Source organism: Plasmodium cynomolgi, chromosome 11 (assembly GCF_000321355.1).
Source record: "Plasmodium cynomolgi strain B DNA, chromosome 11, whole genome shotgun sequence".
In the NCBI taxonomy this organism is placed as follows: domain Eukaryota; phylum Apicomplexa; class Aconoidasida; order Haemosporida; family Plasmodiidae; genus Plasmodium; species Plasmodium cynomolgi.
The window spans coordinates 1,472,152-1,489,034 of NC_020404.1; the positions used below are offsets into that span (position 1 = coordinate 1,472,152).

Consider the following 16,883-nt stretch of genomic DNA (forward strand, 5'->3'; position numbering starts at 1 on the left):
GTCCTTTTCTTATATATATTTTTTTTTTTTTTTTTTTTTTTTCTTCTTCACCCCCTCTTGTGGAACACGTTTGGACGAACTGGAAGTCCCCGCATGGAGGAATCCCACTCGGGGCAAACATATACACAACACGCATGCACACGACGGAAGTTGGGGTTTTCCCATCGTTCGGCCGACCCCCCTCCTCGGGGTGTCATTTTTTGAGTAAAATTGGGGCAACGCGCAGAAGTTTTGTTTTGTTTTATTTTTTAAACTATAAGCTAGCTTCCCACATGTGCTGTGCATGGGACAAAAAAAAAAATGGCACAATGCCGAGGGTTAAAAAAAAAGGAAGAAAAATGACCCATGTATAATACTATACATACTATACATACTATACTACTCTGTGTCGGGGGAGGATATAACCCCCCATTGGGGCGAACACCTGATGACTGGAAATAGAAACATTCGCCGCGACAGCGGAGTGGGGAAATGGTAATTTGTTGCCAACAAACATGGGACCTCCGAGAGGGAGGAAAAAAGGAATGAATCACCTCCCCCCCCCCCCCCTCAGCCCCCTTTGGTTGTTTTACGCCATTGGAAGAAAAAACCAACGGGGGGAAACTCCGCAAAAAATGCGTCACCTGAAGGGAAGGGGACCAACCCGATGAAAAACCACCCGGAGAGGAACCACAATCCAATCCACCTTACCTTACCTTACTTCGCATCGCATCGAATCACATCGCATCGCATAGCATCACATCGCATTACATTGCGTTACATCACCTCGCATCGCGTTACATCACATCGCATCGCGTTACATCACATCACATCGCATTACATCACATCACATCGCGTTACATCGCATCGCATCACCTCATCTTATCCTGTTTTCCCAAACTTACCACTTTTAGAAAAAAAAAAAAGTTTCACAAAATCAAAATTGCGGCTGCGCGAAGTGAACGAACTGTTTAGGTTCAACGCGGGGTGCGGTGAAGTGTAGTGTAGTATATATAGTGTGGTCGTGACCCGCGAGTGGCGAAATCTCCGCCGCAACCCCTGTCGCATCTGCCGCGCAGCGGACTCGTTGAAACGGCGCGGCGCGAAATTTTCAAACGGGAAAGAAGGAAGAAAAGGGTTGCCGACAACGAATTGCGCAGCGAACTCCTCTCGTCGACTCCATTTTTGCGAAGTTTATGCGTACCAGCAAGGGTTTTATTATTACCATCCCTTTTTTTATAGTAACACCGCGCCAATCACCACGTCAGTCAGGTAGAATTTGTATTTACAAACCGAAAAGAAAAAAGAAAGGCTCCTCATTGTTACTACTACCCACCGTTCCTTTTAACCAAAGAGAGGGGGAGAGGATGTTAAATCCCGAACGAACGCATTTGTGAAGTAAAAAAAAAAAAAAAACCGGAAAAAAAAAAAAAAAAAAAAAATAAAAAAAAACGCATGTCACATTAACAATCGTATAGATATAATATTTCTTTTTACTTCTTTCTTCTTTCTTCTTTCTTTTTTCTTTTTTTTCTTTTAAAGGGCAACATTCCGATGTTACTTTTTTTTGCGTTTGAGTGGAGAGTCAAAAACAAGTTTTCAAAAATTTCAAAAAAGCGTCATGCGCCCAGATAAGCGCTGATCCGATCCACATGTACTAATATACTAAACTGATGATATACCTTTTCTTCTTACTTTTCTTCTCATGCTTGCGCGTGTTCCTGCACGGGTATATATAGTCGCTCTTTTTTGACTGTACAGCCGATGCTCATATCATCTGTACTACATATGCGTGTTTGTATAAGTGATATATTATACACGTCGCTCTTTTCTGTCAGCCGAGTTTGCTCATTTGTCGACGCGCGCCTAGTTTTGTGCTCCGCGGGTTAGTCGCTGCCTATCCGCCAAAAAAAATAAATCTACATATAGTGTATTGTATACGTACATAGCTGCGTACGCACATGCGCACATACGTACGAACATACATGCGCACATACATACGAACATACATACGAACATACATACGCACTTTTTTTTGCATATGTATGTGATCCCCCCCCCCTTCGCGAGCATTCACACCTGTGCGTGAAGAACGGCCCGGCAAAGAGGGGAACGGAACCCGCCTCTCCCGCGCAGTCGCCGCTAACATTTTAGTTCTCGCGTAGTACGCGCACGGAGAGAGATAGAAAAAGGGGAGGTGATCATTTTCCCTTTTTCTTGGGGTTCACCATTTCCGTGGGGAAAAACACACTCCCGAGTTAAACAAAACGCATGTGTGTTGTATTAGTTGCCTGGCTGCACTGCGCCTCACCCCGTTCCTTTGGGTGACCGCGGGTAGACTCAGAGAAGCTGCCTGCACGCCGTAGTTGCGGCGGCACCTATTTGAACACATACCTGTTGTGATTTGGGAAGAGCGTAGCTTGGCTACGCCTTTCTGTTGGCACCGCTGTTTTTTGCTTTCCGTCTTTCGCTCGTTCTTTCCTTCTTTCGTTCCTTCTTTCGTTCCTCCTTTCGTTCCTCCTTTCGTTTTTTTTTTTTTTTATCCAAACCCGGGGAACTCTCCCCTCTGTTCTTCCCCCACGTTTGTGCAGACCTGATCGCAACTCCGCGCAGGCGTGAATTCGTCGCGTTCGTGTTTTGTGCACCCTCCGTGGCCACTACCCCCCCTACCATACGGTACCATATCATAGCGTAGCATAGCATACCATAGCATACCATAGCATAGCATACCATAGCATAGCATACCACACCGCATCATACCGCATCATACCGCATCATACCGCATCATACCACACCGTACACACGCGCACATCCAAGGCGTTGCCCCACGTGCTGTGACCCCCCCGCTGCCGCAGCAGTAAAATGAAAAATGAAAGCACCAGAAAAAGATGAAGCCGTTACCTACCATCCCAAGAGCGCCAAAGGCGCAGAGCTGAATGGAAAAAAAATCGGAGCCTTAAAGACAAATATGCAAAGTGAAGATGAAGAAGCAACGAAGGAGTATCTGTCCAGTATTGATAACGAAGTGCTAACCAAGTTGAGCTGCTTTTCAGGTCTCGGGACTTATCTAGCCAAACTGAAATTAAAAGTTAACAAATTTTATTTCATCTACACAATATTGACCATAATTCATTTTTCTATTTATGTAAACAGAGGAATAATCCCTGGCTCATATGATTTTTTATCCTCATATCTGAAGGAGAAGTATGCAACAACGAATGTAGATGTTCACATAGGCTTCTTAACATCCGTTTTTGTTTTCGGATTAAGTATAAGTTCCATCATTAGTGGATCCCTTGCCTCAACGTATAGTGTCTTCAGGATAACTGATATATTTCTTTTTCAGAATTCTTTAGCCCTACTCATGACTGGTTTTTCTTTTATAATTGGTTCATACTACTCACTTATGTTCAGTAGATTCTTTTGTGGGTTCAGTGAAGCTGCCTTCATTACCATTATCCCTCCTGTGATTTATTCTTATTCAAAAGATCGGGCTGGTTCTTGGATTAGTATTTTTATTACCATGTTTCCTTTAGGGGGTTGTGTTGGTTACCTTCTTGCTGTTTTACTTCCAGCATTGAAAATCAGCATAGCACAGTATTTCATTGGTTCAGGATCCATTTTTATGATTTTTTTTCTTTGTTTTTACCTGTTTGATGAAAATTTATTAAAAAAGTATGAGGACGAGAAGAGCAGGAAGGAGCAGCAATCAGGGGAGAAGCACCAATCGGGGGAGAAGCACCAATCGGGGGAGAAGCACCAATCGGGGGAGAAGCACCAATCAGGGGAGAAGCAACCGGGGGGGGATGTCGCTAAAGATCTGGAGGAGGGGAAGAACCAGAGGAAATTCGCCAAGGGGGGTGTCACATCGGGTACCGCTAACCACGGGGCCGCCAACCCGGGGCTCACTCAAAAAAGCGCAAGCGGCACGAAGTCAGCGGCGAACGCAGCGGCGAACTCAGCGGCGAACTCAGCCAACTCAGCCAACTCAGCCAACTCTGCCAACTCGGCCAACTCTGCGACGACCGCGGCCACCAGTGGCCCCGCCGGAGCGGCGGCCAGAAACAGAGCGCCCAACAAGAACGCGAGTAACGGCAACTCGGGGAGAAACGCCCCCGGCGGGCAGCCTCGACCGGCGAATGGTATAAGGCAGAGTAGCAACACGCAAAGCGGCACCCCGCAGAGTGGCAACCCGCAGAGCGGTGGCGCACAGAACAGCCCCAACTTGGCGAAGAAGACGGACGGAGGAAGCGGCGCAGAGCGCAAGTCCCTCGACGAAGGAATGGAGACAAGAAAAAGGGGTACGAACAGCAGCTCAGGGATGTACGAAGAATTGATGCACCAAACAAGTGAAGGAACGAATGGTAGCAAAACGAGACCTCCTAATGGTACGAAGAAAAATTACAGCGATATAAACAGCAATGCATATATAGGAGATATTGACCTGGAAGCAAATGAAGATGAAGAACAGCAAAATATTAGCAATAATAGCTACATTAACAATAATTTGGATAAAATGTACATGACAAAATCGTTTGGAGATGATGAAGTATATATGAATACAACGCAGGAGTCTTATGGGAAGACAAAGAAGGACGATAAATATTTGGAAGTGGAGTTAGATAACTGTATCGAATCAATGGATGATGAGAAAAATAATGAACACCTTAATTTGGGTCTCCTTGTAAACACAACATTGACAAATATCAGCTTCCTCATATTAGTTACTGCACTAACGGCACATACCGATATGATTCAGTCGTACTTAGTTTATGGTGCACCCATCCTCTATGCTTTAAAGATATTCCCATCGTACAAAGCTGCCACCGTTTTCTGTAGTCTATGTGCTTGTCTCTCCTCCATTGTTGGTACCTGCTTGGGTGGATTCCTCATGGATTTCTACAACCTCAATATACAGAATGTGGACAAGAATTATGAGCATATAAATAATAATGAGAAGAAAATAAAAATTTACAGCAAAGACGTGTTGATGTATCAGTACCTTCGAATTATTGGAATTCAAACCTTTATCATTTTGGCTATTGCCAGTTCGTTCGTCATGTTAATTCCTTTTATTACCAATACGTATCTGTTCACCTTTGTGATGACCCTCGGGTTGACCTTTCTCTTCTCCGCCATGGTTCGTGTTGCGCTAGTGAGGAGTCGATGGGCAGTTAGGCGGCACTGGGCAGTCTCGCGTTCGGAGAGGCAGTCACGCGTTCTGCGAATCGTTTATGCGTTTTGCGAATCGTTTATGCGTTTTGCGAATCGTTTATGCGTTTTGCGAATCGTTTATGCGCTTTGCGAATCGTTTATGCGCTTTGCGAATCGTTTATGCGCTTTGCGAATCGTTTATGCGTTCCGCGAATCGTTTATGCGTTCCGCGAAGCCTTTTTTTATGCCCGTCCATTTCGCCGATCCACGCGTCACCACTTTGCCGCCGCCTCGCTACTATGCCACCTCATCACTGTTTGCCGTTTTCCCCCGACGCAGCCTGGCCACAACATCGGAATCATGGTGTGCGTGCCGCAGAACATCCGCGCCTTTTCCATAGGAATGTCCTCCTTCATTTCGCACCTGCTTGGGTAGGGAGAGCGCCCGTCCTTGACAGTCATCACCCGTGTAGCTTCTTTCATCACTGGTGAAGCTTCTTTCATCACGAGTGAAGCTTCTTTCATCACCAGTTTAGCTTCTTTTTTTTTTTTTTTCCACGTCTTTTCATACCTTTTTGCATCCCCCCCCACAGCGACATCCCTTGGACGATTATCATCGGCAAGATTAAGGGAACCCTATCTCCGGACTGCGTCGTGACGAGAAATGTAAGTAACGCTCCGTGCATAGCGGCACGTGTTTGTGTAAATATATGCCCGTTTGTGTGTCATGGGCCTAGCCCCAATGGCACGTCTGCTCATGCCAATTTTTTTTTTCCATCCTCGTTCACCTTTTCGATTTTCTCTTTTTTTCCATCCTCGTTCACCTTTTCGATTTTCTTTTTCTTTTCCATCCTTATGCACCATTTCGATTTTCTTTTTTTTTCCATCCTCGTACACCATTTCGATTTCTTTTTCCCGCCGCACCTACCCCACAGGGAGAGCTGAGCGAGCGCTGCTTCCAACAAAGCAGGGGCCTGCGAGTGACTCTTTTTATCATCTGCTCCAAGTCGCTCATCATGGTGGTGGCTAGCTTTCTCCTGAACGTATACGCCAAGAAGAAGATTAGGAGATACAAGAACAAGCAAAGCAATAAGGCGTGATTCGGATGGGGAGGACAACCCGGACTGAAGGAGGGAGGGAGAGCAGCCCCAACGCGCGACGTTTACAGGCACCGCGCGTGTGTGTGCGCAAGGGGAATAGGAAATAGGAAATAGGAAATAGGAAATAGGAAGTAGGAAGTAGAAAAATTGGGAGTAGAAAAACTGGAACGGTCGAACGGACCAACGGTCGCAGAAAATAATGGATGGATCGGCAGACATGCGACAAGACCAACGGATTGATTTCCCTTCGTCCCTCCCCCCCCTTCGCCCCGCCTTTGCGTATCCCCTTTTTAAATTTTTAATTTTAATAACTATTTTGTATTTTTATCCGAAGCTCCTTTTTATTTTTTTTTCAATTTTTAGCAGATGGCGGTTGTTGCGCGTGTGCTCACCCCCCACCTCTACATCACCGCAACTACACCGTTGCTGCATCTCCGTCACTGCATCTCCGTCACTGCTTTTCCGTCACTGCTTTTCCGTTACTGCTTTTCCGTTACTGCTTTTCCGTTACTGCCTTTCCGTTACTGCCTTTCCGTTACTTCATCACCGCTTACGCCCCCGTAAATTGTGCCTGTTTCCACTCTCTTGAATTCACCGTGCTCATGTTCCTTTTTTTTCCCTCTCCGCTGCCCATGTCAGGTGGTTATGCTGTGCGCCTGTGCCCCCTGTGTGCGTGTGTATCTGTATATGCGTGTACCGGCGTGGATGCTCACGACGGCCAGGCTCCACCCCCCTTCACCTCCTCCGTGTGTGTTGTTTGCCCGCATATGCATTTGCGCGCACGTAGGCATGTCGCATACATGACTGACTTCAGATTTATGTTCGCATGTAATTGCACACATATTCTTACGACCATGTTTTTTTGCCTCGTTTTTTTTTTTTCCTCTCCCTCGTGTGTGATTTAAAAATTTTTTTAGTTTTTAAAAATTAATTTAAACCACTTTAAAGCCAATTTTAAAAATTTTGACGGCATATTCGGCCAATCTTAAGTTAGCCCTTCCCCCAATTGTTTTTTTTTTTTTTTTTTTTTTTTTTCTCCAACGTACGTGACCCCAATTGTTGTTGCGCGAAAATAAGAAGCTGCCCCTTCAGGCGAATTGCGCAAGGGAAGTTGAGAAGTTCAAATTTTTCATCGTATTGCTCCTCCGTCGTCGCTTTTTTTTTGGTTCCATTTGGGCTTATTTTGGATGCCCCTCCTTTTTGCTACTTCTTCCTTTTTGCTACTTCTTCCATATTGCTACTTCTTCCATTTTGCTGCTTCATCCATTTTGCTACTTCTTCCTTTTTGCTGCTTCTTCCATTTTGCTGCTTCTTCCATTTTGCTGCTTCTTCCCCTTTTGGCGTGCCCACCCCTCGAGGCTCAAACTCGAAGTGGCTTTCGCAGGGTCTCCCCAATGCCGACGTTGCTTTTAATTTTATATAGGGCACAGGGGAGAGGCGCACTCTGTGGAGTTTTCCCTCGAGCGTGATTAGGCCAAACGGAGAAGAAAGCCCACCCAGTTGGCGCACGCATATGAATTATATGTACCACCTGTTTACGCGTATGCGGCGAGACGAAGCAGCGATGAAGAACAAAAAGGCACGCATGGGAGCGCCAGCAGTGGAAGCAACGCGCAGAAGAGGAGCAGCGACGGTAAAGCGGTGAAGCAAAGCGGTGAAAAGGACGCGGTGAGATCGACGCGGTGAGATCGACGCGGTGAGAACGACGCGGTGAGAACGACGCGGTGAGAACGACGCGGTGAGAACGACGCGGTGAGAACGACGCGGTGAGAACGACGCGGTGAGAACGAACTGCTGACGCAGTGCCCTCAGCCTAATGGGGAAGACACCACAGTGACAATCCACCACCACCCCAGCGTAACAGCAATACGAACCTCCACAAAATATACCCACTGAAAAAAAAAAAAATGTTTTCCAACGCGATCAAGCTAGAAAATCTGAACGATTACTACAACGAGGAGGAGGAATGCATAAAGCCCTTTCTGTACAAGTCGCAAATTGTGAATGAGGACGACCTGAGCAAGCCAAACTTAATAAGCATAAATAAGAAGAATAAAGGAAAAAAAAGGAGAGGGGAGAAATATCACTGACCGATTGCTTAGCCTGTAGTGGCTGCGTTACAAACGAAGAGACCAATTTTCTCAAAAACCAAAATGCAGTCGAAATTTTAAACGAAATTAGGAAAAAAAAAATCAACATCATTTCGTTGTCTTTGCAAAGCATCACGGCATTGTCCGTACATTACGACTTGTCCCTTCCGAGGACACAAAATAAGTTATGCTTTCTGTTGAAATCGTTGGGCTTCGATTATGTGTATGAGTCTTCTCTCAGCGAATTGATAGCACTGAATGAGAGCAAGCGCGAGTTTATGCACCACTTTGGGGAGGCCATGAGGACAGGGGAACAAAGAGAGCAGTACCGAAACAATGCCGATGATAGCTTGAGCAGTAAAAGGAACCACCGTGTGAAGTCCAAGCGGGGAAGTAAAACTGAGCTGAAGGGGGGAAATCTTCAGAAGGTAGTTACAAATGGGAGGAAGCTCACCAAGGGAAACAGCAACGATGCCGCTGTCTACACAGGTGAGGAAAACATCTCCCTTCCCCTGATTTGCTCTCATTGCAGTGGCACCGTTATATATGGAGAAAAAAATTTCGATGAAGAACAGCTAAACGCATTTAGCAAGGTAAAGTCCAGTCAGGACATCCAAGGAATCATCCTAAAAATCCTGCACCTCCAGAAGAGCATAAATGTAACTCTGCCCCTCTTGGAAAGCCTCCCCCCAATGAGGAGCTTTTTCAATTGGTACTGCAACTACGAGTCGCAGTTTTGGGCCGTTTGCAGGGAGCACTATCGTAGGAATCGCTATCATAGGAACCGCGATCTTTTGCAATCGGGCCAAGTTGGCACCGGAAGTGGCGGAAACAGCGGAAGTAGCGGAAGCATCGAAAGCAGCGGTGTAACTGCCAACCCCCCAACGATCTACGACATCAACCATGTTTACCTGCTGTACTGCTTCGACAAAAAATTAGAGGCGCACAGAAGTAACCTCCCCCAACAGAATTCCCTAAATCAGAACATGCTCTCCTACCTGTCTTATGTCTCTCCACGGACACTCGACCGGATGAGGGATATGGCCAACCCAGACCAACAGGAGAAGAGGAACTTCCATTGCGTCGATGCTGTGCTAACCACGGTGGAGTTGGTCGAGCTGATAAACGACACGGATATTGATTTTTTGTCGCTGCCAGAGATGCCTGTTGATAGTGTGTATGACCTTTTGCGTGGCGCCATGAAGGGGTTGGACGCAGATAAGACGAAAAGGGGCCCCGAAGAAGCTGCCACAGAGGAGACGTCGCCCAAGACACACGCCGAACGAGATGCCACCCGCAACCTGCACGAACTGCACGAACTGCGCGAACTTTACGACCAGCTGGGCGAGTACACACTCCGGTGCGGCAACAGAAATAATATTTCGATGGGCTACGGAGAAGAGATATTCAAATATGTGTGCAAAGAATTTTTCAATTTTGAAGTGAACGAGGAGTTCCATCTCAAATACCACGACATAATGGTGTTGTCTCTGTTGGAAGGAGATCACTGTGTTTTCCGAGTGATCCTGTCCTACGGCTTTAAGAGCATGTATAGTGTTATCCGGAAGGTGAGGGAGGGAAAGGCGAAGGGGGGCGAGGTGAAGGAGGCCAAGGGGGGAAGCCCACAACGGAGAAGTCCACCACGGAGAAGCCCACCACGGAGTGGTACACCACCAAACCCCCCCGGAGAGGCAAAAAAATACGACGTGGAAATTACCTACAATCTGCATTTCACAGGAAGAATTGACTACATCGAATTGATGGCCTGCGAAAAGGGGTGCCTCTTCGGATGCGCCCAGAACATTTTCTCGGAACGTGTCCACAGGCGAACCTCCTGTCAATGCTACAACTATCGAATTTTGAAAAAAATCGCACAGCAGGAGGTTATTGAAAATTTTGACTTCCTCCGTTCAGATGGAAGGAGCGATGCACAGGGGGGTAGAGGACAAGCGGAAGATGAAACGGGAGGCATTACGTGTGCCAGCGAAAAACACACACGATGTGATCATCACATGCAGGATGTAGAAGCCTCATCGATTAACAAAGGGGAAACACGAAATGGGTACGAACTGTTTAATCAGCCAAAAGTGGATACAGAAAAGCTGTTTCAAAAAATGTATGACACCATGCATAGTGACAAACTTACGGTGTATGTCAATTCGAACAAATGCGATAGGGATGTAAATGTCAACTCGTTTTTAAAAAACATCGGCAATTTTTTCAACACGGAAACTTTCCACATTCTTAAGACTTCCTTTTCTTCCAAGAAAAAGGCAGACATTATCAATTGGTGAGTACAACTCACAGGGGTTAACTTCCCATTTTGTTACGCTATCGTCATGCAGAGAGAGGAAGCGCACACAGCAACCCCCGAAATAAAAAAAAAAAAAAAAAAAAAAAAAAACAAGTATACATGTCCGACTTACGGACACTTTTCTCCTCCTTGCATTCCTGTCCGACTGCGAACCGGGGGTGCTTTTCTCCGGCCCATTGAGAATTTTCGTTTGTTTGCAAATAGAGGGGATACTTCACATCCCAGGAGGGATGCCGCTTGTTCGTGCGTAGGTGTATGTACGCCCATTTCGCGTGTATTCCCATATACACACATTTGTGTATGCCGCGGACGCCCACAAACGTCTGTTAACATCCCAAAATTGTTAAGTCGCAAAGGGGAGGTTCATCCAAAACGTACGAGACTTAACCTTTTTTAAAAGGGTGTGTGTTCACAGGGATATTTCTTTTTTTTTGCTACATTTTTGCTACTTTTTTGCCATTTTTTTGCTACTTTTTTGCCATTTTTTTGCTACTTTTTTGCTATTTTTTTGCTATTTTTTTGCCATTTTTTTGCCATTTTTTTGCCATTTTTTTTCAGTTTTGTAACATTTTGCCTGACCCGTTCATACGGATTTGTTCAAATAGGTGCAGAAATGGCGCATTTTTTTTTTTTTTGTGCATGCGTCCAGTGCTGCTTCGCCTTTTAGCCGTTACAACTTTGCAATTTTTGAAAACTAATGTGACAACCATGTTGTTAACGTATCCCTCTAATGAGGTTTAAAAACTGCCGCAAAGTGTGCGCGCGTCAGTGCATTTTTCCCTGGGCAACTTGGCACACCTGTGTGCAAGTTCTCCCCACTTTGAAGCAAAGGCTAGCGTGGAAGGGAGCCCCCCTTCGCCGTGCACACCGACCGAGATAGTAAACGCAACGGTAGCGGTAGCGTTAGCGGTAGAGGCAACAGATTTGCACAGCAGCGTTAGCGGCTCCGAGTTGAAGGAATGCCCCTTTGTGGACAGGCCCCATTTAGCCCTCTCTACGACGCTTTAAAACGTTCCGCTTTTTTTTTTTTTGTCTTACTCGAGTTGTTCTCAAGTGGTTGGCCCAGGTGGGCAATAGGAGAGTGTCACCACCCCCATGAAGGCTGCTGACCACATGAAGGCTGCTAACCACATGAAGGATGCTAACCATATGCAGACTGCTAACCACAGGAAGGCTGCCACCCCCCTGCGCAAGCTGGACGATATGCTCAAGTGCGACCCCTCGAAGAAACACAGGAGAAAAAACAAAGCGCGCGAGCAGCATGTGGAGAAGGAAGTCAACAAGAAGTACCTGAACAGAACAAAGCAGATTGGCCGGAAATACATCGAGCAGGTGATGAACGAATGTGATGTAGACGACATTACAGAAGACTGGGAGAGCTTGCTCAGAGGAGGAATGCCAAATGATATGAAAGGATCTCCCATTATGAGGAACGAAAAAAAAGATATCGAATTCACCCCTGTGTGTAACGCAGAAATAGATCCTGTGGCATGCAAAGTGAAGGGAGAAAATTTGTACCAAGGAACAGCGGGCGTATTGAACGAAGTGGTAATAGAGACGGTTAGCAAAACAGGGGAATGTATTTACGTGGAGAATTACAAATTTGAAGCGTATGTGAAGGAAAGGGAAAAAGTGGACCAATTGAATTACCAAAAGGACCATACAGAAGAGGACAACCGATATGACTTGTACATACGAAACTCTTTGTATAATAAATTCCAAAGAGAAAAACATCAGACGTTAATTAGTTCGGATCATAATAGGTATAATATTAATGCTAACTTTGCAAATTACAAATATGTGGGGTGTGAAGAGAGGGAAATGTCCCTTTTGGGAGGCACAAAAAGGGATGGGCCTCGTATGGTTGGTGTTACTGAGGGGAAGAAGGTGCAAAGTGGCTCTCCTCGTCGTTCCCCTGCTAGACGTAGCGGTAGGGATAAAAGGGGGGCAAACACTTTCATCATAGAAGGACCCTCTCCTCATGTAAACAACAACATGGAGAATCAAACAATGAGAGAAGGATATTTATTCGATTCCGAGATGTACGATTGTGAAAACGTAAAACTGACACAAAATAGTTTCAAGTGCAACGTTAGTGATTTAAAAAATGGGACCTACATTGTGACGTATAACTTGGGAAGGTGCGGCTACTACTACTTGTCTATATTTTGCAAAAAAAAGACCGTTGGGAATTCGCCCTACCTCATTTGCATAAAGCCGAACGTGGCTTACGCCCCCAACTGTGTGGTGTACAAAAGGGTGAGCGGTAGGATGGTCTTCCCGGCGATCAAAAGGGGGGCAGGAAAAAGAGAGCGGAAATTACCCACGCGTGAAAGGTTCAACCGCATCTATAACGATTCCCTACGCGCAAACTCGTTTGACTTAGCCCACTCCCATGTTTGCGAATCGGGCGCGGGCAGTAGTAGTGACAGCGGCAGCGGCAGCGAGCGACAGCGCCACGGGGGGGGAGAAGAAGAGGAAGAGGGAGAAGAGGAAGAAGGAGAAGACGAAGAGGGAGACGACGAAGAGGGAGACGACGAAGAGGGAGACGACGAAGAGGGAGACGAAGACAACCCCTCCATGCACATCTTGAAATGCGACGACGAGAAGCACAAGCAGTATGATAACTTCTTCATCCAGAGTTACGACGCCTACAGGAATGCCATCCCCGAAGGAGGCGACTCGTTTGAGGCGCACGCCCTGGGAGGGGTTAAAATCGTTAGGGTGAACGACCTACACAATGGCTCGTATGAAGTTATATACTCCTACATAAGGTCAAACAGTGCAGCAGATGAAGAGGAAGAAGGCCCCATCCCATACAGACAAATAAACGTGACACTAAATGGATTGCACGTGAAGGGCTCTCCCTTTAAAATTGTTCACAAAAATGACAAACAAATTGGCTACTTACAAAGAATAAAATACCTACTGCCCATAGATGAAGTGAACCCGGTAGACCCTCTACACAGTCTGCACAGTATAATGCAGTCCTACCGATACGTGAAGGAAAACTACCTCGATGAGAAGCAAGAAAAATATTTTATACAACTGAATCCGTACTACGAGAAGGAAGAACTGAACAAATTACTTCGCAAGGTAGACCCCAATATGGTGTCCCTCATGTCAATACCCTTACGCCAACAACTACTTAATCACGTGATGCATTTAAATAACGATAGCAAAATGGTTAAGTTGAAACAGGTCCTTTTGAAAGAACTTTTCGTGACCCTGGGGAAGATGGTGAATTGCGCAAATAGCTACTTTGATGAGGTGGCAAAGGACAAGGTGAGCCTTTTGCAGGACAGACGGACACAGGATGTGAGCATCCGAGAAGCTAATCTGATGTATGAATCTTTGAAGGAGAAGAATATCCACTCGTTGCCTTTCGATTTTGCCATTAAGGATATGAAACTGTACGAAGAGAAATTGGTTCTTAAGAAGAGGGAGCTACTAGAGAAGCAGACTAAGCTGATAAACAGATACAACTCCATTAGATGTAAGGAGAAGAAATTTTACGAGGACAGGGAGGATATCACAACCCAGCTGACCCAGAAGTATGAGCTGCACCAAGCCATATACGACAATTCGCAGAGGGCTCTGATTCACACCAACAGCGCCTTGAAGAAAATTACCATTGCCAATATTAAGCGAAACTGCTCCGTGGAACGCGGTGTGCTCGGAGGCAAGGTGGGTCCTGACGCGACCGCGGCGGGTTTGAAGCGGCTATTGTAGCAAAGGATTTCGCTATATTCCTTTACGAGCGCGCAGCTTTACGGGTACGGCGTTTTACCAGTGTACCGCTTCACCGGTGCGCCGCTTTACCAGTGTACCGCTTTACCAGTGTACCGCTTCACCGAGAGGGCCCCTTCAAACCCTCAAAAAAAAAAGGTAAGGCTAAACTGGGCTGATCAGGCTTTCACGCGGGGGGTGAGCTACAATCTATGCAACTTAACTGTGTGATGTCCCTCCGCAAGGCACTCACCACATTATGAGAGTCGACAAAATGGGGGCCCCGCTTTACCGCATGCATCCTTAACTGCGCGCGCCAACTGGGACAGTGAGGATACTTCGCTGGAGAGGCGCACCGCTCTTCATCAGAGGCCGCTCCCACGTCCGCCCCCACGTGACCGCTTCCACATGACCGCTCCCACATGACCGCTCCCACATGACCGCTCCCACATAACCGCTCCCACATAACCGCTCCCACATAACCGCTCCCACATAACCGCTCCCACATAACCGCTCCCACATAACCGCTCCCACATAACCGCTCCCACATAACCGCTCCCACATAACCGCTCCCACACACCCGCTTATTCGCGCTAGTGCAGCGGAGGGGACACTCCCTTTTTGCAGTGACGGACAGGTGCGCTCCCCACCTCGAGAGAGCAACCGAAGGAGGGAAGACTATACAAAGGGATGCAAAAGATGAAGAAGAGTTTTAGTTTACCTGGGTTGCTCGGCTTGCCCCACTGGCCCAGCCAGAGCCGCCGCCTCCGCTTCCCTCCCTTTCGCTGCCTCTCCACGCGGTGCAGCTCGTCAGGGAGACTTGTGGACTACTCCCTGTACCTCGTGACGGATGACAAATTCTTGGCGGATAAGCAGAACGTGTGCCGCAAGCTGATTGGGAAGGTGAGGGAAGGAGTTCTTGGAGGAGTTGGGCTGGTGCAGCTGAGGCTGAAGAAGGCAGATGACAGATATTTTTACAACACAGCCGTAAGGATGAAGAACCTGCTAGGTAAATACAAAGTCCCATTAATAATAAATAACAGAATAGATATCTGTTTAGGTGTAGATGCTGATGGAGTGCATGTGGGTAGAACAGACTTGCCCATCAAAGTCGCGAGGGACATCCTAGGAGGAGAAAAAATCATCGGCGCAACCATAAATTTTAGCAATGACGAGGACATTCAGATGGCCCTCAACAATGACGTGGATTACATAGCGCATGAACACACATTATATGAATCCACCACGAAGGAAATTGCAGCTTCTCATCACGAGGGGATGAAACAACAAATACACATGCTACTGTGTAGGATAAAGCATCTGCAAGAAAGAGGAAAAATTTACAAGCCAAGTTTAGACTCAAAGGCTCCACCTATTATACTTATTGGAGGCATTAACAACATGAACATTGAGGAAACTATGACCCATTTTTGTCACTCCTGTGCAGGGGTTGCAGTTGTGTCGAATCTCATTGGAGAGAATTGCAACTCCTTTTTGAACTCACTAAGGTTAAGGTTTGTAATAGATAAACATAAAAAAGGTTACAACGACGCGTTTGTGAATCTGTGCGTGAGCTGTTTGCGTCACGTTTTTTGGACCAACTTAGAGAGCGACATGAAAGGGGCGCACACCAGTTGGGTGGGGGGACCACCCATGGAGACATCACAGAGTGAGGCAAAAGGCGGTAACTTTCGATTAGTTACAAATATGGACGTTAAAAAAAACGTTCACCACTTTTTTGAAAATAATCTTGATTTGAAAATTGTGCAATTAAATCAGCCCGTTGTGTGCAGTTCCGCTGGGGGGAGCAAAATTTTCCTGTTCTGTTCGAGGCGCACGGGTGTAGCGGGGGAAGCAAGAGCCAGAGAAGCAACCGACACAACTGACGCAACTGACGCAACTGACACAGCTGACGCAACTGGCGCAACTGACGCGGCTGACGCGGGAGAGGGTCGTTACCTCCACGGTGAAGGCAAAAGAACGCCCATTTCGCACGACCCGTGTGTAAGCAAGTGGATTCAGCAAAATAAAAAAATTGCAAACGGGGTCTTCATTCTTATAGGCGAGGATTTCTTAGCCCTATTCCGAAAATTTTTGGCGCCCGAATTTTTCCGCATGAACAATTTTGTTGTTATCACGATGCGGGAACAAAGCGGCTGGGAGACGGTGCGGTGTGACGTGCGTGGCGCTTCCATACAGTTCAGTAACAATTTAATCAATGTCGCGTTGAAGAATATCCACGTGAACAGTGAGGCAGTGAACCGCTTTGCCATTTTGCTCGCATATTTTTTAATGGTGCAGGAAAAGATGAAGCAGGGATGGCCCCAGTTTTTAACCCAAATTGTGGGGGAGGGAGAAGCAACGGCGGACGCAGGGGAAGAAGGAAAGCTTCTCAAATTAGCCGCTGCGGTGAACATGTCGTTCGAGGTGCTTTCAAATGAGCACACGGAGTTGGGGTTGGCGGCCTTCTCCTCGTAGGGAATTTTTTTTTTTTTTTTTTTACGTCGTGTGTGCGCCA

The 16,883-nt window shown here is 46.6% G+C and overlaps 4 protein-coding genes across 4 annotated transcripts; all 4 read left to right on the forward strand.

Annotated features, from left to right (window-relative positions):
* Positions 1-2,848: 2,848 nt before the first annotated feature.
* Positions 2,849-6,232, forward strand: PCYB_114280 (transporter; the record flags this gene model as incomplete). The annotated part of the gene is made up of 4 exons (XM_004223307.1): positions 2,849-5,134; positions 5,473-5,564; positions 5,726-5,798; positions 6,068-6,232. 4 exons carry the CDS (start codon positions 2,849-2,851, stop codon positions 6,230-6,232), a joined length of 2,616 nt encoding a protein of 871 aa, XP_004223355.1.
* A 1,907-nt stretch (positions 6,233-8,139) lies between these two features.
* Positions 8,140-10,616, forward strand: PCYB_114290 (hypothetical protein; the record flags this gene model as incomplete). Its single annotated transcript, XM_004223308.1, has 2 exons — positions 8,140-8,216; positions 8,342-10,616. 2 exons carry the CDS (start codon positions 8,140-8,142, stop codon positions 10,614-10,616), a joined length of 2,352 nt encoding a protein of 783 aa, XP_004223356.1.
* Positions 10,617-11,731: 1,115 nt separating this feature from the next.
* Positions 11,732-14,364, forward strand: PCYB_114300 (hypothetical protein; the record flags this gene model as incomplete). The annotated part of the gene is made up of 1 exon (XM_004223309.1): positions 11,732-14,364. A coding segment is annotated over one exon (2,633 nt), but the record flags the coding sequence as incomplete, so codon positions are not given.
* A 700-nt stretch (positions 14,365-15,064) lies between these two features.
* Positions 15,065-16,843, forward strand: PCYB_114310 (thiamin-phosphate pyrophosphorylase; the record flags this gene model as incomplete). Its single annotated transcript, XM_004223310.1, has 2 exons — positions 15,065-15,825; positions 15,874-16,843. The coding sequence occupies 2 exons, from the start codon at positions 15,065-15,067 to the stop codon at positions 16,841-16,843; spliced, it is 1,731 nt and encodes a 576-aa protein (XP_004223358.1).
* Between the last annotated feature and the right edge of the window lie 40 nt (positions 16,844-16,883).